Here is a 26326-nt window from a genome sequence, read left to right as displayed (position 1 = left end):
GGCTAGAGGGGTAAGGTGGTATAGCTTTATATGTTGTGATCATAATCAATCAGTCAGTCAATAAGCACTTATTAAGAACCTACTATGTGCTGGGAATATAAAGACAAAAAGTAATAACCTTACCCTAAAGCAGCTTACTTTCTTTTTTTTTCTTTTTTTTTTTTTAGCAGCTTTCTTTCTATAGAAAGAAACACATTACAGGGGCAGCTAGGTGGTACAGTAGATAAAGCACCAGCCCTGGATTCAGGAGAACCTAAGTTCAAATTTGGCCTGAAACACTTAACACTTACTAGCTGTGTGACCCTGGGCAAGTCATTTAACCCTCATTTCCCCATGAAAGAAAGAAAGGAAGGAAGGAAGGAAGGAAGGAAGGAAGGAAGGAAGGAAGGAAGGAAGGAAGGAAGGAAGGAAGGAAGGAAAAGAAGCATGTACATAGCAAGAGTAAGGGCCAAGGGGGCAGCTAAGTGGCACAGTGGATAGAGCACCAGCCCTGGATTCAGGAAGACCTGAGTTCAAATCCGGCCTCAGACAATTGACACTTACTAGCTGTGAGACCCTGGGCAAGTCACTTAACCCCAATTGCCTCACCAAAAACAAACAAAAAAACAAAAAAACCTAGTTTGATTGATTAATAAATACCATAGTTCTTCTAGGAAACTTTCCATAAAACTATCTGGGGAGAGAGGACTTCGGTCCCCTCCAGCATCTCTTTGTCTAAACATTCAACTCCCCTAAATCCCCCTTCTCTAGCTACACCATAATATGCACTCACTGACCTCTCTGTGCACAATAAATTATTGATTTGCATCTCATTAATATCTCTGGCTGATGCTTATTTGGTCTGTCTAATCTCTGTCTTAGATTATTATAGAAACTTCCAAAAGAGCAGACTCTGTATAGCTCAATTCAGTACCTCATAAGGATAAGACCTGATTAGAATTAATTTTGTTATCCATGCTAATTAATGGAATCTTTGGCACAAATATGTCATAACAGTATCATCTAAAAATAATGCATTTGGACTCACCATAGATTGAGTGCACAACTTTTTAAGTCTTTTTCTCCATGGTTATGGTGTGTGTGCATGTGCTCATGCATGCGTGCGTGCGTGCATGCGTGTGTGTGTGTGTGTGTGTTTTCAATCTGGTGTTTAAATGAGCTGGATTGCCTGTTATTTCCTGTCCCCTTATCTAAACCCTCTTGCTCAACTTTAAAGGCACGAAAGTCCCAGCTCCTCTAAGAAACCTTCATCTATCCCTGCTCTAAACATCCACCATGCTAAGAGCTAGAAACACACAGCCAGCATTTTATCATATACAGTAAGGTTCTCTGTGGCCAACAGAAACTAGATGGCCATTTGTTGGGGACATGGTATAGGACAAGGAGTTAGCTGGATTACAGGGCCCCTAAAGTCTTTTCCAATGCTAAGATGAAACACTGGTCACAGATTCTGTAAGATCAGATGAAATCAGGTTGGCTCAATAGAATAACTATCAACTGGGGACAGCTAGGTGGCGCAGTGGATAAAGCACTGGCCCTGGATTCAGGAGTACCTGAGTTCAAATCCAGCCTCAGACACTTAATACTTACTACCTGTGTGACCCTGGGCAAGTCACTTAACCGCCATTGCCTTACCAAAAAAAAAAAAAAAAAAAAAGAATAGCTATCAACTCAGCCCCCATTTCCTGATCTCTGATATCCGGGGTTTAAACTAAATGAGTTCTAAGGTCCCTTTCTGCTCTAACATATCATGAAATATAGATAATCTATATCAGCATCACCAAGTTCTTTATCTATTCAACAGGGGAAAGGACCAAATAAGTCTCTAAGATCCCTTACAGCGCCAGAGTGTCTTAGAATAGGGCCCATAGGGCCCAAGAGGCTTGCCCAAGGCCACGTGGCTGATCAATGACTGAGATGGGAAGAGAGCTCAGGGCTTCTAGATCCCAGGCCAATGCTCTTACTTACATCGAATAAACCTCTATGCCACAGGGGTGCTGGAAGAATTGACATCATTATCTATTATTTTCCTGCTGGTTTCTAGTTTAGTGAATTGGTGGGACCTCACATCAATTTCTAATTATTTACTTATACTTGGGTGATTAGAAATACCAGTCTAGGGACAGCTAGGTGGCACAGTGGATAGAGCACCGGCTCTATCCACCGGAGTCAGGAGGACCTGAGTTCAAATCTGGCCTCAGACACTCAACACTTACTAGCTGTGTGACCTTGGGCAAGTCACTTTACCCCAATTGCCTCACTAAAAAACAAAACAAAACCAAAAAAAAACAGTCTAATACTATGACCAGAGTAGGCACAGAGCCAATAAATGCCAATTGAATGAATAATGGCCACTAACTATAGGCTAGTCTATTTTCTCATCCATAGAATGAGAAGATGGGATTGGACTAGATGAGTTCAAATATTCTACAGTTCTAATATCCTACATGTCATTTACTCTTTTTTTTTTTGGCAGGGCAATGGCGGTTAAGTGACTTGCCCAGGGTCACACAGCTAGTAAGTGTCAAGTGTCTGAGGCCGGATTTGAACTCAGGTCCTCCTGAATCCAGGGCCAGTGCTTTATCCACTGTGCAACCTAGCTGCCCCCTCATTTACTCTTTTTGACATGAAGGATGATGATAAGGTGAGAATAAGAGGAAAATATAACAAGCCTGTGGTAAGTGGGGTGCTAGAGCCGGGTGTTATTGGCTCCAGAGATCTGGGTCTTAAATTTTCACTGTGGGCATTAACACCTCCAAAATCAACAAATACTACAAATCAGGACTTGATTTGTTAAATGATGAAGAAAATTTTAATAAAGGAGATTAAGGTGTGTCATGCTTTTCAGAGAGCTGGTTATTAAACACTGACACACTCATGAATATAATACACACACACATATATATATATTGGGGGGAGGCAATAAGGGTTAAGTGACTTGCCCAGGGTCACACAGCTAGTAAGTGTCAAGTGTTTGAGGCTGGATTTGAACTCAGGTCCTCCCAAATCCAGGGCTGGTGCTCTATCCACTGTGCCACCTAGCTGCCCCATAGTATATTTTTCTAACATTTATATAATGCTAATTTAAAATTTACAAAGCGCTTTACAAATGTTATCTCATTTTATCCTCACAACCACCCTGGGAGATAAGTGTTACTGTTATCCCCTTTTTACAGATGAGGAAGCTGGGGCTAAGGGAGATTAAGTGACTCGCTCAAGGTCACACAGCTGATAAGTATCTGAGGCTGGATTTGAACTGAGGTTTTTCTTGACTTCAAATTCAGCAATTTATCCTAAGTTTGAGTCTTGACTGTTCTATACATAGCTGAAATGACCTTGAGAAAATCATTTCCCTTCCCTGGGCTTCAGTTTCCTCAACTTTAAAATGGGAACAGAGGCAGCTAAGTGGCACAGTGGATAATGCACTGGCCCTGGATTCAGGAGGACCTGAGTTCAAATCTAGCCTCAGACACTTGACACTTACTAGCTGTGTGACCCTGGACAAGTCACTTAACCCTCATTGCCCTGTAAAAATGGGAACAAGAATACTTGTCCTAAATACATAGGGTTGTTGTTTTTTAAAATGTCATATAAATGTGAATTGTTATCTTGCCCCACCCTCTCCTCAATCCTCTCCCCTCCACCATCACCCCCAAATGCTCCACCTCCCCCATCCCCACCACATACACTTGTCAACAACAATGAGAGAGATAGTAGCTTCATGCTGGGCGTTCCTCTCCTTAGGATTCTTCACACGACAGGTGTACTTTCCCTTGTCCGAGAATTCCAGGTTAAGGATCAAAATCGAGATGTTGTTCTTTTTCTCCTTGACAGAACCGGCCATCTCAATGCGCGACGGGTCAATGTTCGACCTAATCTTTGGTTCTGACTTTTCATTCTTCACCGTCCCATCAAGTAGCTGTGGGCAGACAGAAGTGAAGAGAGAGAGCCCCAGAAACCAAGAAAGACTCAGAAAAGGCTGAATCTTAGCAACCAACCTTCTGTTTCTGTTTCACCTAAATCAGAACAGATAGACTCTGAAGTTGGAGACAACACAGTCTTATCTGGCTATAAAAATCATTCCATTTACCTAACCCGAACCCTAACCTGTTTACATTTTGTCCAGTATTCAGGTAGGGATTGAACCAGAAGAACTCTCAGGTTCATGCAAAAGCTAAAATTCCAAGATTCTATCCATCTCCTCAGACTCTCCTCCCAGGAACTGGGCAAATGTGTGAAAGTACCTCATCCATGACACAACCAAGGTGACAGATGCCTGTCTTACTCGTGAAAAAGCAAAAGAATAAAAGGACTGGTCAGAGGAAGGAGAGATTCCAGTAATTCCCCTGTCCAAGGCTGGAAGGGCTTTGAGACGAGCTTCCATGAGATACAGGGGGAAAGGAGCTGAAAAGGGCTTTCCCCCATCTTCCCCTTCCCAATCTCTCCACCTGGCCACCACCAATACATCCTCTCCTCTCTTGCCCCAAGGATACTCACATTCTTGAATTCCTCTGAGTTATTGAACGTCCACCAGAAATGAAGGTTTTCGAAGCCCATACAGGTGGAGAAGGTGCAAGGCAGCAGAACATTGGTTCCATTTACAGCTGTTATGGTGGCCGCCTTTCCCACAGATACCTCCAGTGTCAGGGAACAAGGGAACAGGAGGAAAGCTACTCCTGTGGAAAGTAGAAAGAAAAGGATTAACTCCACCAAAGGACAATCAGAGATTTACCGAATGGTCCTGGAAGTTGGAGAAGTTGGAGAGCCTACCTTTTCAGGCACTTTTATTTTCCTCTGGGTGTGGGTGTGGGTGAGTCTACATGTGTTGGAAAGCATCATCCACCTGAGATGCCAGAAATTTTGCCCACTGGCAAAACAGACTGACTTTCCAAAAATCAGAGGCACACAGTAAATAATAAATATCTGCGGGGGCAGCTAAGTGGTGTAGTAGATAAAGCACTGGCCCTGGAATCAGGAGGACCTAAGTTCAAATCCAGCCTCAGACACTTGATACTTACTAGCTGTGTGACCTTGGGCAAGTCATTTAACCTTCATTGCCTCGCAAGCAAAAAAAAAATCTGTTAGGAAGGCTTTCGGGGTGGGGGGGGTGGTTCTAGAAGGTAACCCCTGGCAGTACCAAATCTGAGTAATTCTCTGAACTTGATTATGTCAAATCAAATCCACAGGCATTTATTAGGCACTATACTCCACAGAAGAGATGGGAACCAATCAGTAAAAAACCACTGAGGGGGCAGCTAGGTGGCACAGTGGATAGAGCACCTGCCCTGAAGTCAGGAGTACCTGAGTTCAAAGCCGACCTCAGACACTTAACATTTACTAGCTGTGTGACCCTGGGCAAGTCACTTAACCCCAATTGCCTCACTAAAACAAAACAAAACAAAAAAAACCACAAACACTGAGGCAGGTTTTAGCTGAAGAGAAGGAATAACCTCCATAGAATGTTAGAAATGAACAGGAATCCAGAAATCATCAAGACCAACTTTGTCAGATGAGAAAACAGAAACCCAGAAATGCTTAAACACCCTGTCCAGAGTCACAGTCAGTGAGAAGCCATGTCTTCTGACTCCAAGGACTCATCACAATGCCCCTGATGCACTGCTTTCTAATCATTCAGAATGAAGTTTGCTTCTTACAGGATAGTTAATTTTCTCTCTTTGGAGTTGTTAAAACAGAAGCCTGGGGGGCAGCTAGGTGGAGCAGTGGATAAAGCACCAGCCCTGGATTCAGGAGGACCTGAGTTCAAATCTGGCCTCAGACACTTGACACTTAACCCTCATTGCCCCGCAAAACAAAACAACAACAACAACAAAACAAAAAACAAAAAAACTAGAGGCCTGGGGTTTTGTTGGGGATATCATGCAGGATGTTGCCTTCTGTGACCCCTAAGGCCCTTTCTAAGTAAGCCCTGATCCCCAAGCCACAGGGCAGTGAGGCCACTGCTCTTCCAGAGTTGGAATCTGAATGTAAGAATGAGGATCTGAGCGGAAGGAAGCCCCAGCCATAATCTGGACTTGGGAGGAAGATTTTTATCACCTCTCTTTATCACTTCTTCTCATAGCCCAGAGCATGAGCAAAAGACAAGGACTCACTTCTCTACTTTATGGGCATGACTGGGCCCCGAGGCCCAGAATGGGACCTCACGTTGTTCGGCAAACCTATCATGTCATCGATGAGAGGACAACAAGGAGACGATCCAGAAGGCTTGAGCCCCAACAAAGGAGTTCAGAACAAGCATCCTAGGAGCTAGGCCCTGTCCTCCGTTTGCATTTTAGACTTGCCTATATAGATATATAGGCAGAAATTCCTGAGCTTCTAAGTAACCACCAGGGGTCGCCCCAACCCAAATAAACAAAGCACTCGGCCAGGAGTCAGGCCATTGGGATAGGGCTTTCCGGAGTCCAGAGGAGTTGGAAGCAAATAGGTTGCAGCTACCCAAGGTGCCAAGCTCAAACTCAAATTCCTATTCTAAAAGCAGGGCAAGAGAAAAAAAGGGAAAGGCAAACGATTCTTCCCCCTGTGTCACCTAATTGTTCCTTCTTAGTCTCTTCGAATTCCCTGATTCATCTTCCTCCTCCAACCCCTGAAGTGTGGGAACTGTTGGCCGTCCTCATGCCTATCTCTACTCTCCTTTCCAGAGTGAGCTCATCCAGTGCTACGGCTTCAATCATCACCCTAATACAGATGAAGCCCAAATCTACAGCCAGCTTCAATCTCTCCCTTTCACTCTGTCCCACACCTCCAACTATCTACCAGACACTTCGCTAGCAAAACCCACAAGGCACCTCGAACTCAGCATATCCAAAACTGAACTTCTTATCTTCCCTCCATCTTCCCTTCCTTCTTCCCAATAGAACTATTCCTATTGCTGGCACCACCATACTCCAAGTCAGCCAGGTACAAATGGGTATGATCCTGGGCCTGGAGGCAGGAAGACCTAATTCCAAATACAGCCTCACAGTGTGACCCTGGGCAAGCCACTGAAACTCTGACTCAGTTTCCTCATCTGTAAAATGGGGATAATAATAGCATCGACCTCAGAGTTGTTGTGAGGATCAAGTGATTTAATATTTGGTACCGTGCTTGACACATTGTAGGCACTTATTAAATGCTTGTTTTTCCCCCCACTTCTCTCACTACTCCTTCCCCACTCCCCATCATATCTAATGAGCTGTTCAGTCTTGTTGATTCTTTTTTCAGTAATTCTGCCCTAGGTAAAAGATTTTTAACCTAGGGTCCACAGAACCCAAAGGGTTCATGGGTAGATTGCAGTCTGTGAACCCGGATAGGAAAAAAAAATTACATCTTTATTTTCACTAACCTTCCATTTCCTTTGCAATTCTATGCATTTTATTTTATGCAGTTAGAAATACTTTTTTATCAGAAGGGGTCCATAGGCTTCACCAGGTTGCCCAAAGGACTCACAACACACACAAAAAGTTAAGAACCCCTAGACTTTGTGCTGTAAGAAATGATGAGCTGGGGGCGGCTAGGTGGCACAGTGGATAACGCACTGGCCTTGGATTCAGGAGGACCTGAGTTCAAATCCAGCCTCAGACACTTGACACTTAACTAGCTGTGTGACGCTGGGCAAGTCACTTAACCCTCATTGCCTTGCAAAAAAAGAAAAAAAGAAAAAGAAAAGAAATGATGAGCTGGTTGATTTGGATGAAAAGACATGCATGAAATACTCAAGAGCAAAATGAGCAGAACCAAGAGAATGTTGTATACAGTAATAGCAATATTGTTCTAAGAAAAACCTTGAATGACTAAGTCATTTTAAGTATTATAAATACTCAGATTAACTACAAAGGATCTATGAAGGAAGATGCTGTCCATTTCCAAAAAATATCAATAGTATGATGTGTGTGTGTGTGTGTGTGTGTGTGTGTGTGTACATATATATTTTTGTCAAATGGTGACCTTCTCTAGTGCAGGGTGTAGAAGGAGGCAGAGAGATAGTTTGGAATTTAAAATGCGACAAAATTAATTAATTAAATTGAATGTAAAAATTTAAAAAGAGGGGCGGCTAGGTGGTGCAGTGGATAAAACACCGGCCCTGGATTCAGGAGTACCTGAGTTCAAATCCGGCCTCAGACACTTGACACTTACTAGCTGTGTGACCCTGGGCAAGTCACTTAACCCCCATTGCTCTGCAAAAAAAAAAAATTAAAAAGAACCCCTAGACTAGATGATATTTAAGGTCCTCTAAATCCTATGACCCAAGAAGATCCAAGTCTCTAGGTGGGGTTCCATGGGCGTGGAAGTCACTAGAAAATAGAAAAATATATACATATGTATACATATACATAATATGTATGTAGTATATGTGTATGTGTGTGTATACACACTTACACACATACATATTCATTCTCTGGGGCCAGAGGTCAAGATCTCCCAGGAAGAGCAGAAAGCTAATAGATAGCCACAGAGCCCAGGGCTTGGATCCTTCACACCTCCTTCTATATTAAGGAAGTTATGCAATACTTCTCTTCCTTCCTCAGCTCATATACCACCTTATACCACCCCCTTCAAGAAGCCTTGTCTAATCCCCTGAGCTAAAAGGGGTTTCTTTGTTCTCAAATTTCTCATAGCACTTCAGCTTGCCCCTGTGCCCTTATCACGTTGGGTCAAGTTTCATTTATTTGTGTACATGTCTTCTCCTCAGTAGATGACAAGATCCACAAAGTCAGGAGCTGTGTTATTCTTCGCCTTTATATCTACCCCTACCCCATACCCAGCACAAGGTCCTGCATATAATAAGTGCTTTATACTTACATCTTGGAGACACAGGGAATAAGGAACTGGAGAGACTTGATTTTATATCCAACCTCTGACCCTGAGCAAGTCACCTAACTTCAGTTTGCCCGTCTGTAAAATGGGACTAATAATAGCACCTACCTCCCAAGGTTGTTGTGAGGACAAAATGATATAATGTTTGTAAAATGTTTTGCAAACCTTAATGCACTATATATAGATGCTTTTAGTTGAAATGGGCATTTGCCGATAAAGGTCATACTAGTTATATTCCTAAAAGAATGTAGAGTAAGGGTAGCTAGGTGGTGCAGTGGATAAAGCACCGACCCTGGATTCAGGAGGACCTGAGTTCAAATCCAATCTCAGGCACTTGACACTTACTAGCTGTGTGACCCTGGGCAAGTCACTTAACCCTCATTGCCCCATAAAAAAATAATTAAAAAAAAAAAAAGAATGAAAGGAAGAGGCACCAGGGGAAAAGCTGTTGTCAATAATAATGTCCTGAGGGGTTTCAAAACCAGTTAGATACTTATTTGATCTTCAAAAATCCTTTGAAATAGTTAACTACAGTTTTTATCCCCCACTTTACATAGGAGGAAACTGAGCCTCAGAAAGACTAAGTGACTTGTCCTTGGTCACATGGCTCCCAAGCATCCCAGAGGCAGGACTGGAACCCAAGGTCTCTTGACTCCAATTTCAGTAAGCATTTCTCCATGATGTGGATGCTCAGGCCTGGGGACCTGACATCATGGGAATGAGCTCTCCTACTCTTAGAGACAGTAGAGTGGAACAATAGGAGGCATTCTGGCATAGTGGAGAAAGCACGGGACTTAAAATTCAGAAAGACCTAGGTTTAAGTCCAGCTTCAAACACTTAGCTGTGTGACCCCGGGCACACAACAAAACCTAGATGCCAGCTATTATTATTACTACTCTTATTATTATTATCAGGGTGAGGAGCATTGAATTGAAAATCCCAGAAGTCCCAGCTTGGCCAGTGTGGCCTGGGCATCACTCAATCACTCTGACCCTCAGTTTCCTATCTGTAAAATGAGTATAATACTTGTTCTATGCCTCTTACAGGATTGTTGCAAAGTGCTTAGTAAAGTGCTCTATAAATATTAGCTATTACTTTTGTCCTTGTTCCAAGGAAGCAAAGAGATAATATAATATAATATAAAGGGCTAATAGTTTGCAAAATGCTTTACTAATATTATCTCATTTGATCTTCACAAGCACCCTAGGAGGTAAGTATTATTAATATCTTCATTTCATAGTAGGGAAACTGAGGTCCCAAAGTGACAGGGGTTAAGCAACTTACTCAGGGTGTGTCTGAGGCAGGATTTGAACTCAGATCTTGCTGACTCTAGGCCCTGCACTTTATCTCCTGACCTGCCAGGAAAATAGCTGGGGAGAGAAGATGATAATAGCTTATGTTAAAACAAGGCTTAACACTTATTTTCTCATTTGTTCTAAATACATAATGCATTTTTTAGATGAGAAAACTGAGGCCCCAAAGTGACCTCCTCACCAAGCTAATTATCAAAAGCTCTGAGACTGCAACCTTGATCACAAGTCCCTTCTAGCTCTTCTGTTGTTGTTGTGTTTTTTGGTTTTTGAGGTTTTTTGAAGGGCAATGAGGGTTAAGTGACTTGCCCAGGGTCACACAGCTAGTGTCAAGTGCCTGAGGCCGAATTTGAACTCAGGTCCTCCTGAATCCAGGGCCAGTGCTTTATCCACTGCACCACCTAGCTGCTCCCTGTTGTTATTCTTAGTTGTTGTTTTTTTCAATTACATGTAAAAACAATTTTAAACATTCGTTTTTAAAGTTTTTCTTGATCTACAAGATGGCTTTGGAAGTGTTCTAATCTAGCCCCCTTCACTTTACAGATTAGAAACCTCAAACTCACAAAAGGTGGGTGACTTGACCAAGGTCACACGGTTAGTAAGTTATCAGAGCCTTTGACTCTTTGTACTCGGGTCCTGTGGTTTCAAGTTCTCTCCACAACACCCAGCGGAAGCCAAGAGAGTGAAAAAGCAGAAAAGGGGGGAAATAGAGGGATGCAGGGGAGGGGGGAGGCGAAGGGAGAGCATCCTCCGAGGATGGAAGGCAAATCAGAAACGCAACTTCTAACCGTTATGTCGATCTGGCCGCATAGACGCAGCCCAGCCTCCCCTGGCTAGGGACGCCTCCCCTAGTCTCCCCCTCCCCCAGGCCTTGTGGCCGGACTCCAATCCCCCGAGGGCGGGCCAGCAGCCCCCCAGCACCAGGGGCAGCTCTCTCCGTGGCAGGGTTTGCCCAGGAATCCCGGGCGGTTACTTGAGTGCCGCATTGAGCTCGGAGAGATGCTGGCCGCCCGCCAGCCTCGGGAGGGGATTGATCCAGTCAGCGCAATCCCTCCCGCGCCGGCTGCGCCGATTCAGTGAAACCCTGCATCGGGCTGGGGAGGTGGAGGCGGCTGTCCTCGCCTGACTCCTGCTGCAGAGACGCTCTCGGCGGCCGCCCTCCCCCTCCGGCCCGGGCCGCAGGCCTTCCCGGTGACATTTAACTCGCCCTTCCCCTGGAATTCCCTTTCCGAAGCGGGACAGTTGTTTTCCGTCCCTCACTCTGGTTAGCTGCCCCTTCTGAGCGTATCCCGGGAGTTAAAACTGGAAGGATTCCCCGAAGCCATCTGGCCCAACTCCCTCATCTTGCAGATGAAGGAACTGAGGCCCAAAGAGAGCGGGTGACTCGCCCAAAGACCCACAGCGAAGGAGGAGCAGAGCAAGCATTAAAACCTAGGCTATGGCTTCAAATCCCGGGCTCTTGTCTATGGCACCAGGTCGGGTTCTCCACCCTGCTAAGGGTCCAGGATCGCCGCCACTCAGCCAGTCTCCCTGAGACTGGAGCGCCTGGCTTCCCATCCCCAGGCCCCTGAGCCTGGCAAAGCCTTTGGTTTATTTGCTCTGGATTCCGGAGTTGGCAGCCTAGCTGTGCCTCTGGTGCTGAGGGCCAGGGTCTGCCCAGAGGGGTCTGGGAATGTCGATTCTTCAGTCAGACCCAAGCCCCTCGTGGGAAGTCCGCAAAGATCGCGTTATAGGATTATAGGAGAGGTTTGGGTGTCTCTACGCCGACTTTACCATTTCCCAGAGGGTTGAGGCGGCTAGGCTGTGAACAAACAATTTCTCACTAGGAAGTCAAGGGAGGGAAGAAAAATCTGCAGAAATCCCCCCAAATAAATGTCTCTGCTCCAGGAATACCCAGAACTTCCCGAGAGAGCTCCCGTGGCTAGGAATTTACTGCAACTCGAGCCACCAACACCCTCAAGAGATTTTCCCCAACCATTTAACTTCCGACTTTCCCCGTTTTCTCCCTGACATATTTGGTTGTCTCCTTGTTTTGCTGTGTGTATGTGTTCGTGAGTCCCTAAAGAAGGTAATCCCAGGATCTAACAATGCTCACTTTCCAATTCCTGTTTATATCTAGCCTGAATCTGCCTTGCATTTTCCTCTTAACCTGTCCAAAGGTTAAAAGGTGGGGCGGGAGGAGGGAGAAGAGAGGAGAGGAGAGGAGGAGGAAGGTGAAGGAGGAGGAGGGGGAGGAGGAGAGAAAGGCAGTTAAGAAGAAAAAGAACATGGTGCTGAACATCAGTCATGTAGGAAATAAAAGACCATGTAGTCCAACCACTCTTCTTTTACAGATAAGGAAACTGAAGCCCAAGGTGGTTAAGTGACTTGCCCAAGGTCACACACCTGTTCAGTAAAAGTGAGCATCTAAGTGTAGGGGGCATAACAAGATTTGGAAGCATGAGAACTGACTTCCATAGGAGCATATATTTAAAGCTGGAATCCACCTTAGAGCAATCTCATCTGGCCCCTTCACTTTACAAATGAGAAAACCAAGGTCCTTAGGGACTAGGTGATTTGCCCAAAGTCACATAGATAGTAAATGACAGAGGCAGCATATAAACACCCAGGTTCTTGGACTCCAAAGCCAAGTACTTTCTTACTGATACTCTGCCATCCCAGCTCTGTCACTTGTGCCTGTGTACCCTTGGGCAAATCTCTTCTCTGGCATAGCTTTTCCTCCTCTGTAAGATGGGCAGTTAAGTGGCACAGTGAAGAGAGCACAGGCCCTGGAGTCAGGAAGCCCCATCTTCCTGACTTCAAATCTAGCCTTAGACACTTACTAGCTGTGTGACCCTGGGCAAGTCACTTAACCCTCTTGGCCTTAGTTTCCTCATCTATAAAATGAGCTGGAGAAGGAAATGGCAAACCACTCCAGTATCTTTGCCAAGAAAATCTCAAATGGGGTCACAAAAAGTTGGACACGACTGAACAACAAAGATGAAGGGATGTTAAATGTTACTGGAAGTCTTCTCCAGTTTTAGATCAATGTTCTTAAATACTTTTTGAACAAACATGCAAACTGGTGCAGGTGAGGGAGATAACCACTGCCCAGCAGAATTCCGCTTTGCATCCTGCTGGCTCGGTGTTCCTTTACAGAATGGTAGTGAATGAGTCACCCTAGACATCATCTTGTTCCCCGAACAGCCCTACACACACATACCCTCCAGGGAGGTGAAATGCCCAACATCACACAGCTTGTTAATGGTAGATCCATTTTCCTGAATTGTAGGCCAGTTTTCTTTCCAGTATACCCCTTTTTCTTGTCTATTATCCTTTGTTATTAGCTAAAGACATTGCAATGGAAAAATCCAAGACATTCTGGCTGGGGCATCTTTTCCCCTCTGCTCCCAAATATACCAGGGAGCAGTTAAGAAGCCAGACAAAAGATGCCCCCCTTTCCTTCCCCCAGCTCCTATTTCCAGAAGCAAGCACACAGCTGTCTTTAACAGTTGACCTTCTAAGGGCAGGTTTCAGCTCTTCTCACCAGAGGCCTTCATTCTCTCCCACCATCCTTCTGACCCAAAGCTCCAGGAGCCAAGGTGCTGCAAAATCCACAATGGCTGCATCTTTGGGAGAGATCTGTTCCAGCTGGCCCAGGTGAACATCCAAGAGCTGTGGGGACCTCCAGAAAAAAAGGGGTACCCAACTCTGAGGCCAGATTTCTTTCCCACAGAATATAGCTTTATATCCAAATGAAACCATCTCAATCTCCTTAATCGGAGAGAACAGGAGAACAAAAAGGGGGGAATTGGAGCGAGTGACCGCGACAGAGTCTGCAGTATCTCTTTAAAGATGAGGAAGCAATTTCTTTGAGTCTCAATGCAGAAGAGCGCATATTGCTGCCTGACTCCTGTGTGTTTAGGGGGATGACTTATCTGTAATGCATTCAGGGTTTCCAGAGCCAATCATTTCTGTTCCTACCACAGCCCGGAGGAGAGGGACAAGCTGAGAGATGGTTTCCAAATGACAGAGAACTCCTTGGAAATGAAAAGCTAAATAACAAGGGGGGGGGGGGGGGGGAATCAACAAAAGCAGGAGCCTAGGCTGCCCTTCCCATGTCCCTTCAGGCAGCATTATTTCTAAAGCCTGATAGATGAACCTTCTCAACAAATACAGCCTTTCTTGTGGGCCTACTCTGTGTCAAGCACTGTGAACATATTGGGGATACAGAGGTAAATGTAAAACAGACCCTGCTGTCCAGATGCTTATGATCCAATTCTGGGAGCTAGCATAGTGGAGTGGATGGATTTTCTGAATTTAAGAATCAGAAGACCTGGGTTCAAATCCCAGTTCTTCTCCTTTACTAGCTGGGTGACCTTGAAAAAAGTTGTTTCATCTCTCTGACACTCAGTTTCCTCATCTGTAAAACCAGAAAACCTGTATGGTTCCTTCCAAAACTATAATCCACTAGACTGTGAGTTCCTTGACAGTCAGGGACTATATTTTGCCTCTTTTTTTCACCTAGCATTTAGCACAAGCAAGGGGAAGTATGATTAAATATATAGGCAAGGTCTAGGCAAGAAATATGCAGATTCTAAGGGAGAGAGCAAATCTTCAGGGTTCTGCTTCCCCAGCCACTATTTCTTTACATCTTGGTAGGTCCATCTAACCAGAGAGACTGATAAATTGAAGTAAAGTTTCACAAAGTGTGTGTGGGGGGTGGGGCTTAAGAAGTTGTGATCTAGTGGAAAGAACCCTGGGCTTGTGCAAAAAAGCAGTGAGTGACATGCTCAAAGCTGGAATTTAGGTAGATCACTTTGGCAACTAAGTAGAGAATAGATTAGAGTAGGGAGAAATCTGATGTGGGGAAAACAATTAGGGAGCTAGTGCAATATTCCAGCTTGAGAGAGCTAATGAGGGCCTGAACTAGGATCGTAGCTTGTGACTAGAGATGGGAATCAATTGAGAGATTGGGGGGGGGGGCAGTGAGGGTTAAGTGACTTGCCCAGGGTCACACAACTAGCAAGTGTCAAGTGTCTGAGGCTGGATTTGAACTCAAGTACTCCTGAATCCAGAGCCGGTGCTTTATCCACTTCCACACCTAGCTGGCCCCACAATTGACAGATTTCATGAAAATACATTCAACAATAATTTAAATTGATTAGATATGTTGGATGAGACTAAGGAATTGAGCAAAATGCCAAGGTTGTTTAATGTGTTGGTACTTGGTGAGATGATGTCAAAACAGTCCTGGTAGAAAGAATTTCAGACTGTATTAGAAGGATCAGTATTTGAGGTGAGCTCTACATTCTAGGGGTAGGCATTCAATAGTTTCCAGTAAAGAGGATACCATAACATTTGTCACCATCATTATGATATTAGGGCATAGAAGAGTGGTTCATAAGTGTTTTTCCTCAGTTAAGATGTAAGGCTTGATTTCTCTAGGATTGCCAAACAGAATAAAGTTTTTGCTATGAAAAAAAAAGAAGCACTGAGTTTCCCATGGGTCTACTTTTCATCCTACATCCTATCACTGTCCATATTTTCTTGATGCAGAAACTGAAGTTCACGTTAAATGACAATTTCATATAGCCATGTCAGAACTAGTATTGGAGGGGGCAGCTAGGTGATGCAATGGATAAAGCACCAGCCCTGCATTCAGGAGGACCTGAGTTCAAATCTTGACACTCACTAGCTGTGTGACCCTGGGCAAGTCACTTAACCCTCATTGCCCCACAAAAACAAACAAACAAAATAATAAAATTATCCAAAAAAATTTTTTAAAGAACTAGTTTTGGAACTCACATCTCTCCTAACTCCAATCCAAGCATCTCCAGTCCCTCTTGCTGGCCTAACTCAAGCCAGTGCCCTGATGGTTTCAGGGAGCTTTTGAAAGAAAATTAATAACAATAACAATGGCTGGCATTTCTATAAGCACCAACTATGTTCTAGACACTATGTTAAAGAGCTTTATCTTATCTGATCCTCACAATGACGCTGAGAGGTAGGCACTATTATGACCCTCATTTTATGGTTATGGAAACTGATTTGCCTAGGACTGAGAACTGTCCAGCGTTCTATCCATTGTTCCACTTAGCTCCTGGTGGCTCACCTATGAGACACTAATAAGTCATTCCACATTTTAAAAAAAGAGACATCCTTAATCATAGCTGAAAAAGGATATCCAACAAGATAAGTGTCAAGGACACCTCAAGTTAATTCAGATGAACAAAGCTCCTTTGCCTGAGTTACCCATCATAATGCACCCGCCAGGTACGCAGTTCCTCATGGCTGCTTTGTACTCAAATACTGAAGAATCACAATAGTCTGAGCCTGAGCCACCACATCTAGAGGAAGGTCTCAATACCTTTTAAAGGAAAATTAGTCTAACTTGTTTGGAAGGAAGAGTTAGGATACTGCCCCTACCATACTTATCATTCATGAAGTTCTCTAAACCCTTCTGGAAATGCTGTTGTTTTCAGCCCACATCCCTTCTTATTAAGCTTGTTATACTGGAATAAAGTTAGCACCTCCCTTTATTTGTACTAAATTTGCCCCTCAAACTACCATAAAAGAGACAGAATGGAGTTGGTAAATTAGAAGTAAGAAAGCTGATTTTTATTTCTGGCAAAATTCTAGAACAGATTATTATCAGTCTAATAAACATTTAGAAAAGGAAGCCACCATTGCAAAGAACATGGCTTTTCCACAATAACCTCAGTTCCTCAGTTTTTTTAAATAATAAACCTCAGTTTAAATAATAAAACCTCCATTTTAAAAATAATAAACATTTTTATTTAAAGTTTTGAGTTCCAAGTTTTATCCCTTTCCCCTCCCTAAGGCAATAAGCAATCAGATATAGGAAGAGTTCCTTCTTTAAAGAACTGCTAGACTGGCAAATCAAGGGACTGCTATAGATAGTTTGGATCTTTAGGTAGATAAGGGTGGATAAGGGTCACAGGCCTGGAGTCATCTTCCTGAGTTCAAATCTGGCCTCAGATACACACTGTCTGTGTGACTCTGGTCAATTAGCTTAATTCTGTTTATCTCAGTTTCCTCATCTGTAAAATGAACTGGAGAAGGAAATGGCAGACCACTCCAGTATCTCTGCCAAAAAAACCTCAAATGGGGTCACAAAGAGTCAACAACAAAATAGTGTACCTAAATTTTAGCAAAGCCTTTGACAAAGTCTCTCATGCTATTCGTGTGGACAAAATGGAGACATGGTGATCTTTCAATAGTATAAATAAGTGATTTCAGAACTGGATAAATGACTGGAAACAAACAGCAGTCATTAATGTTGCTCTTGTTGTCTGTCCTTCATTCTCGAAGAGAACCATGACATCATGAAGATAATGTCATGACTTAAAAGTAAATTGGATTTAAGTCAGGGAGGACAGTGCAAAGTCACCAGCCTCATTCTCTCCTCCAGAGCCATCTGGGTCCAGTGGCAAGATATAGATCAGGACAACTGGAGATGACCCCAATGAAGTGGGAGACCTTGGCCTTTTTAAGCTAAGGTCTTTCCCAGCTCTCAGTTTGTCTGAGGCAACACTCATTCAGTGATCAAGGCTAAGTAAGAAATGAGGCAAAGGGGCAGCTAGGTGGCGTAGTGGATAAAGCACTGGCCCTAGATTCAGGAGTACCTGAGTTCAAATCTGGCCTCAAGACACTTGACACTTACTAGCTGTGTGACCCTGGGCAAGTCACTTAACCCTCATTGCCCTTCAGAAAAAAGAAAGGAAAAAAGGAAGGAAGGAAGAAAGAAAGAAAGGAAGGAAGAAATGAGGCAAAGATTGGCCTATTTTACCTAGTCAAAAACAAAAAGCAATTTGGAAGAAGGCACTCAGGGTTTCTGGCCAAAACAGAAACAATTGCTATTTATATTCACTCTAAGCCATCAGAACCCAAACAGTGACCAAATGTCAGGCTCAGGCTCGGGCTAAGACCTTTTTTTTTTTTTAGTGAGGCAATTGGGATTAAGTGACTTGCCCAGGGTCACACAGCTAGTAAGTGTTAAGTGTCTGAGGGCAGATTTGAACCCAGGTACTCCTGACTCCAGGGCCCATGCTCTACCCACTGCACCACCTAGCTGCCCCAGGCTAAGACCTTTTTGTTGGCCAATCAATGAGAACCAGAGTGGTTTGGGTTTAAGGCTTGGTCCTTAAAAGAAATCTAGCCTGTAAACTCCAAAACATGTTGAGAAGTTTAAGCAATCAAAATTTATGTTTGGGGAGAGCACCTATGTGGACAGAGGGAGAAGAGAGTGGGAGAGAAGGAGAAAGAGAAGAAAGGAGGGAGGGAAGGAGGGAATGAACTGCATTGCCCAACTAGAGCTGGTCACTTGGGTTCCCCAGTGGGGCAGCTACTAGTACTCACAGATTGTTGATTGTGGTTTGTCCTTCATTTTCAAGGAAGAGAATGAAATCAGGGTGATGTCATGAATTGCAAGTGAATTGGATTTAAGTGAGGGAGCACTGTGCAAAGTCACCAGCCTCACTCTCTCCTCCGGAGCCATATGGGTCCAATGGCAAAATATAGATCAGGATGACTGGAGATGGTCCCCCATTAATGTTGTAGTATAGAACTGGGAGTAGGTCTCTAGTGAAGTACCTGCAGGGATCCGTTCTTAAACCTGTGCTAATAATTTTATCAAGGTCTTGGATAAAGGCATAGATGGCATGCTTATCAAATTTTCAGCTGACCTAAAGCTGAGAGGGATAGTTAACACTATATGGCAGAGTAAGAATCCAAAAAGCTCTTGACAGGCTAGAACATTGGGCCAAACCCAAAATGGGAGAATTTAAATGAATGATTATAGGCTGTTTCTTTAAATGAGGAATTTTTTAATTGGACTAAGTGGATTCAATTTTTTTAATCTACAAGTATAAGACCAGGGAAGTGTAGCTAGACAATATTTTGTCTGAAAAAGATCTGAGATTTGAGTGGACTAGAAGTTTTATATGGGCAGCTAGGTCACCCAGCAGATAGAGTGCCAGGTATGGAGTCAGGAAGACTCATCTTCCTGAGTTCAAATCTGGCCTAAGACACTTACTAGTTATGTGACCCTGAACAAGCCACTTACCCATTTGCCTCAGTTTCCTCATCTGTTAAATGAGCTAAAGAAGGAAATGATAAACCACTCCAGTATCTCTGGAAAGAAGTCACCAAATGGGGTCCCAAAGAGTTGGACACAACTGAAAAACAACTGACCAACAAGTTCCATTAGAATCAGAAAAATGACACAGTAGGCCAAAAGCTAATGTAATCTTAAATTGAATTAAAAGATACATAGCTCCTACAATCAGGGAGACTAGAGTCTCACTATCCTCTGACTCAGGCAGACCACATGACTAGTATTGTCTCCTGTTCTGGGAGCTATGTTTTAGGAAGGGTATTGATAACGTGGAGTCAGGAAAGTCTAGGCTGGAGACATGGAAGCAGATGAAGTGCCCCGACCCTATCCTCCTCTTGATGATGTTTGTCCTTCATTCTCAAAGAGGACCAAGACATCAGGATGATGTCATGACTTGCAGTGAATTCGATTTAAGTGAAGAAGATCTGTGCAAGTTCACCCTCTCCTCCAGAGCCATAGGGGTCCAGTGGCAAGATATACTTTGGGATGACTGGATATTTAAGGCAACTGGGGTTAAGTGACTTGCCCAGGGTCACACGGCTATTGTCTGAGGTGAGCTTTAAACTCAAGTCCTCCTGACTCCAGGGCCACTGCACATCTAGCTGCCCCCTCCTCCTCTTAGGAATGGTAAGAAAGCATTTTAAGATTATCCTAAAGCCTTTGGACTAATTTGAAGGCAGGAAACTCCATCAATATTCTAAGGAAAGAATGCCCCACCCTAGAACATCCAACTACTCCTGAAGCCTTCTCAACCTGGACTATCCCTCTATGAGGCTCATCACCTCCTCCCATTGATAACTTCCTCCTAAACCTCCATTTTGTGGAGGGTCCCAGACTAACCTTAAGCCCTGTTCTTGGCTTGTAGACTTCAAAACCATGACCCTCTCGTCACCTTTCTGCTGGCTTCCTTCTGGGTGCTGTACCCCCATTAGAAGGTAAGTTCCTTGAAAGCAAGGACTGTCTGTGTGTGTGTGTGTGTGTGTGTGTGTGTGTGTGTGTGTGTGTGTGTATTCCCCATGCTTAACACAGTGCCAGGCACATAGTAACCACTTAATAAATGCTTGTTTCTTTCCCTCCTTCCTTCTTCCCTTCCTTTCTTCCTTCTATCCTTACTTCCTTTCACTTTTCCTTCCTTCTTTACTTCTTTTTTCTCTCTTCCTTCACTCCTTCCTTTCATCTTTTTCCCCTCCTTCCTTACTTCCTTTCTCTTTTCCTTCTTTCTTTCCTTCCTTTCTTCTCTCTTTCTTTCCTTACTTCCTTACTTTCATTCTTTCTACCCTCCTTCCTTACTTCCATTCTCTTTTCCTGCCTTCTTTCCTTCCTTTCTTCTCTCCTTCCTTCCCTCCTTCCTTTCTTCCCTCTTTCCTTACTTTCTCTTTTCCTTCCTTCCCTCCCTCTTTACTTTCATCCTTTCTTTCCTCCTTCCTTCTTTCCCTCTCTCCTTCCTTCCTTCCCTCTTTCCTTTCATCCTTCCTTGCCTTTTTCCTTTCCTCTGTCCTTTCCTTTTTCCTTACTTCCTCTCTCCCCTTCTTTCTTTCTTTCCTCTTTCCTTCATTGCTTCAATCCTTCTTTCCTTCCTTCCTTCTTAAGCCTAATCCTTATCTCTTATGAAAGTACATAAAAGGTCAAGAAGAAAGTGAAGGCCCCTGATATTGGATTATGGTTGGTAACCAAATTTAGAACTAGAAATACCTCCGGTCTACTTAAGATCATTTGGCCTTTCCCCATCCCCCAAAGGGATTAGAGTTATGACCTATCTAAAACCAATACTCTCTTTTCCCATTTCCTGAAGGGATTAGGGTATTGAACCAGGGTGGCAGTCCTTTTGATTATTTCCAGTCACCTGTCATGAGCTAAGGGAGATGAACCCTTGGAGAAAGTTAAAAAAGGGGCTCATTGGTTTTAGGAGAATGATTCTCAGCGGTACTCTGAAAAACGATTAAGCAGGTTATTATTGTCTAAGAATTAGGTAGAATGTGAACCCTGAGATGTGTCATTTTTCCTTGTTCAAGATTCCTATAAATACTATTTCAAAATGTCTTGTGTGGGAGACATGTATGAGGGCACGAGGAGACTGTCAATTAATATCAATTGTTGCTGGCAATCTACTAAAAGGAACTGAAGGAAATTAGGGTATTTAGCCTGGACAAGAGAAGACTTGTCAGGTCTTGTGAAATAGTGGCTAGAGAACGGTCTGTCCTGGGAGTCAGGAAGATCGGTATTAAAGGCCTACCTCAAATGTACACTGACACTGAGACCCTGGGTCAGTTAATTAACGTGTCAATGCCTCATGCAATTTCCTAAGACTATAAATTGCTGAGCAATTTGGGGGGATTTCCTCAATTCCCAGTGAAGAAACTCTCTCAACCAATAGGAAGACTTGGGGGAGAGGAAATGAGAAACGTGTCTTCCAGTATTTGAAGGACTATGATGTAAAAGAGGAATTAGATTTGTTCTGCTTAACTCCAGAGGGTAGAAATAGGAAACGTGGATGGAAACATGGGAACAGTAGGTTTGTAGTAGTTTAGTTGTATCCAACTCTTTGTGACCCCCATTGACCATACTGTCCATGGAGTTTTCTTAGTAAAGATACTGGAGTGGTTTCCTTCTCCAGTGGATTGAAGCAAACAGAGGTTAAGTGACTTGTCCAGGGTCACACAGCTAGTAAGTGTCCGAGGACAAATTGGAACTCTGGTCTTGGTGACTCCAAGACCAGTGCTCTATCCACTGTCCCATCTAGCTACCCCCAAGGCAGGTTTGGGCATAAGGTATAGAAAAAAAAAATCCTCACAATGAGAGTAGTCCAAAAGTAGAATAGGATTCTGCTTCTATGGGTAACATGCTCCTTCATATTGAAGGTCTCTAAGCAAAGGTTGAATTGACTACTTGGGTATTCCTTGTAGAGGAATGGGTGGGACTTAGATGGCCCCCAAAGTCTCTTCCAACTCTCAGATTCTGTCACTCAAATTTTCCAGGAAATGATAGTTAATTCCTGCTTCATCTTATCCATACCTTCTATCCCCATAGATATTTCATCTCCCATCTCCATACCTTTGTACAAGTTGTCCCCCAGGACTGGAAAGCACTCCCTTCTCAATTCCACCTCTTTCCTAGCTTCCTTCAAAGTACAACTCAGGCACAACCTCCTCCAGGTGGCCTTTCCTGATTCCCTCCTTCCCCATCATTAGCACTGTTTGCCTTTCGAAATTACCTTGCATTGATGAACAACTGTGAAAGACTTAGCTACTCTAACTAATACAGTGATCCAAGACAATTGCAAAGGATTCATGAAGAAAAATGCTACCCACCTTCAGAGAGATAACTGGTGGATTCTGAATACAGATTTAAGCACACTTTTTTCCTATTTACTTTTTCTCTCGCCCTTTTTCTTTTCTTTTGCAACATGGCTAATATGGACATATGTTTTGCATGACTTCACATGCATAACTGATAGCATATTGCTTGCCTTCTCAATGGGTGGGGGAGGGGTTGAGGGGAGGGAAAGAATTAGGAACCCAACACTTTTTAAAAGGAATGTTAAAGCATAATTTTTCTAAATTACCTTGTATTCATTTATTGGTAGACAGCCCCCACTAGAGTAATGTAAGCTCTTGGAAGGCAGGGACCATTTCATTTTTGTCTTTCTATCCACCATGCCTGGAGCTTAGTAACCCTTAATATATACTTGCTCAGTCTTTTTAGAATGTTATCTTGGCTGTTATCTTGTGTAACACCCACCCACCCCCCATACCTTGATCATTTTTATTGCCTTTCTCTGTGCCTTCAGGGAAGAAAATGCTTTCACAGATTATAAATCATGACTAGGTACCAGACTGGGGACTACTCTAGTGGACTCAGCAATACTTTGCTCTCCAGAATCTCCATAGGAATAGAGAAACTTGGCACTAAAGACTGAATGCCCCAGGCCTAAAATGTAACCCAGCCCAACAAAAAGGTTGCAATGTCAAACTCCAGAAGATAAGTAGGAGGAGAACCCCTAACTACTTGATGGGTAAGATGCAGAAGCACAGAAAGGATTGGGGAGGGAATTTTATATGGACCAGATTTGCCCACTTTCTCAAAAAAGAAAGGATGTCTATGGACAATCTAAGCTCTGGATCTTTATGTGGTGGCAAGGAATTGGAAATTGAGGGGATGCCCATCAATTGGGGAATGGCTGGACAAGTTGTGGTATATGAATACAATGGAATACTATTGTGCTATAAGAAACGATGAGCAGGAGGAGTTCAGAGAAACCTGGAGGGTCTTGAGTGGGCTGATGATGAGTGAGATGAGCAGAACCAGAAGAACACTGTACACAGTATCATCAGCATTGAGTGTTGATCTACTGTGACGGACTATATTCTTCTCACCAATGCAATGGTACAGAAGAGTTCCAGGCAACTCATGATAGAAGAAGATCTCCAAATACAAGGAAAAAAAAAGAACTGTGGAGTATAGATGCTGAATGAACCATACAATTTCTTTTGTTTTTGGTGCTGTTGTTTTTTCTATTTTGAGGTTTTTCATCTATATAGAACTATCTTTACATGTAACGGGAAAAAAATAAAATACTTTATTAATTAAAAAAAGGAAAAAAAGACAATCTAAGCTCTGAATCCTTACTTTGCTTTATTTTTTCTTTTGCCCAGTTATACTTTTGCCTCACCTTTTGTGTAGTAAAAAGCTGTGAGAAGAAAGAGAACTGGATCTCAAGGTAATGGACCTGGGTTCAAATTCTGTTTCTGCCACTTACTACTCATATGACTTGGGACAAATCACTTACTCTCTCTGGGCCTCATCTTCTAAATGTGTAAAGTAAGGGAGTTAAATGACCTCTGAGGTCCCTTCTGGTTCTAAATCTATGATCCTTTAAGTCTACAAAGTCATGGCAGATATAGGACAGATATGGCACATACATGGTATACAGCAGTTCTTTCTGACCCTGTCGGACCCAGGACTAGTCTGAGGTAAGGAAAGCGGGAGCTTATCTCTTAGACATGAGGAAAGCTGGTAGTATTTTGCTCAGGGGGGTGTTGGACCCTGGTAAGAATGGGTTTGAGCTTCACAAGTAAAATATTGCTCCCAGGGTAGAAAGGCAGGTCTGGGAATTCATCCCTGAGAAGCTATCAGATCAGAATTTCCACTTTCTCTAGTCCCACCCTATCCTTGAAGAAAAGAACTGTATGTAGGGACACAGCACGATTCGGCAGGAGGGTAGGCAAATGTTTTCCAGAAGAAAGCATCAGATGATTGCAATTTATCATTACTTAATATTAATGTCCATATTAATGTTACCACTACCACCAACTACCCTGAGTCAGGCAAGGGATATTCCGGTGGCATCTCTGGTATGCTGAGAGCTTAAATTCCAACCTATTTTTCTTTCCCGACCAATGGAGCCAAGTGAAATGCCTGTATTTAGTTCCTGACTCCTATAGCAATCACCCTAGGGTGAGGATATTGGAGTCGAGTATGAGGAAGGGAAAAAGGATTCGTCCCTACCTATTCCAAATTTAGAAATAAGCCCTGGGGGCAGCTAGGTGGCACAGTGGCTAAAGTACCGGCCCTGGATTCAGGAGGACCTGAGTTCAAATCCAGCCTCAGACACTTGACACTTACTAGCTGTGTGACCCTGGGCAGGTCACTTAACCCTTATTGCCCCGTGAAAGAAAGAAAGGAAGAAAGAAAGGAAGGAAGAAAGAAAGAAAGAAAGAAAGAAAGAAAGAAAGAAAGAAAGAAAGAAAGAAAGAAAGAAAGAAAGAAAGAAAGAAAGGAAGGAAGAAAGAAAGGAAGAAAGAAAGAAAGAAAGGAAGAAAGAAAGGAAGAAAGAAAGAAAGAAAGAAAGAAAGAAAGAAAGAAAGAAAGAAAGAAAGAAAGAAAGAAAGAAAGAAAGAAAGAAAGAAAGAAAGAAAGGAGGAAGGAAGGAAGGAAGGAAGGAAGGAAGGAAGGAAGGAAGGAAGGAAGGAAGGAAGGAAGGAAGGAAGGAAGGAAAGAAAAGGACTGACAGAACTGCAGGAATATTTTACTTTAATAGTAAGGTTAATATACTTGGGCTCCAGGGGGATCAGAATCTATCATGGGGAGCCAGAAAATTAGTCCAAGAACATTGGGACAGGACTTCTGACGGGGAAGGGACCTTTGGCGCACTGGGACACAGGGCCAGGCCAAGAAAGGCCCCACTGTGCCCAGAGACAACGGAAAGGCTTCTGCTGCCTCTCCCTAGGCAACCTGCCTGCTTCCTGCCTGCCCCCACGGGCTTTACCTGGATATAAACAAGCCCTGAGACACCCTCACCATGTAACAAAGCTTTGCAAACAACTGGATGCTCCCTCCCCCAGGCTGGAGAATGGGTAAGCTTGACATCTAACGATCAAGAGCTTTCTTCTTCACTTCAATAGGTAAATAGGTGAATACTTGGTTATGAGATTGCCCAAATGGGTAGAAAATAGAAATAAGAAACAGTCGACAATTTAAACTTCAAGCCAGGGGACCTTCTTCCCGCTCTCCTTCTGAGACAGCCCTCTCCCTTTTCTTCCTTGAAGTGGAGCTGAGCACTCACTTTCTCCTTAATTGGCTCCTCATTAAGCTCATCCTTTATAAGTACATATCAAGGGAAAGGGGTTTATACAACATAACACCCTTACAAGTGATAATTAAACACAGATCATAGCAATTAAGTACATCAGGGGGAAAAAGAACCAGAGAAGAAGGAGGGGTGGGCAGAAAAGATGACTACCCACACCACACGTTAGAAGGAGACCCAGGCTTCTTATAAACTGTTTGTCTTCAAGCTATTAAAAAGTGGGGAGTGAGGAATGGCTTCCCTGGGCAGGGGGATAGGATTCAGAAATCTATGTGATTTTTAAAAATAGCAGTAAAAAAAGGGGGGGAGGGCCTTCTCTCCTGCACCCACTGTGATCATCTAGGATCTGGAAGGTCTTTCTTTACTTTTAAAATTCCTACCTATCCTCTAAAACTGAGGGGGAAATGATGCACCTCTTTTATGAGCCTAACCCACAGTCCCTAGGCAGTAGCTTTCTTTCTCAGACCTCAGAAAAGATTTTACTTTGAACATCTCAAATTC

The 26326-nt window shown here is 43.4% G+C and overlaps 1 protein-coding gene across 7 annotated transcripts in view; it reads right to left on the bottom strand.

Moving 5' to 3' along the window:
- SCN4B (sodium voltage-gated channel beta subunit 4) overlaps positions 1–26326 on the bottom strand; it is a 41122-nt gene that overhangs the window by 3913 nt on the left and 10883 nt on the right. For 5 of the 7 annotated variants that reach the window (XM_043998395.1, XM_043998394.1, XM_043998397.1 and 2 more), the window contains exons 2-3: positions 4498–4676; positions 3688–3919 (exon numbers count right to left, since the gene is read on the bottom strand). In XM_043998395.1, the coding sequence (XP_043854330.1) occupies positions 3688–3919; positions 4498–4557 (292 nt within the window). In that variant the 5' untranslated portion in view covers positions 4558–4676. Of the gene's footprint in view, positions 1–3687; positions 3920–4497; positions 4677–10095; positions 10182–13647; positions 13759–26326 lie in introns of those variants that run through there. The other 2 variants (XM_043998391.1, XM_043998392.1) reach the window with 2 other exon arrangements.

The sequence above is a fragment of the Dromiciops gliroides genome, chromosome 3 (genome assembly GCF_019393635.1).
Source record: "Dromiciops gliroides isolate mDroGli1 chromosome 3, mDroGli1.pri, whole genome shotgun sequence".
In the NCBI taxonomy this organism is placed as follows: Eukaryota; Metazoa; Chordata; class Mammalia; order Microbiotheria; family Microbiotheriidae; genus Dromiciops; species Dromiciops gliroides.
The sequence above is the reverse complement of the archived record's forward strand: the minus strand, read 5'-3'. Positions and strand labels throughout refer to the sequence as shown.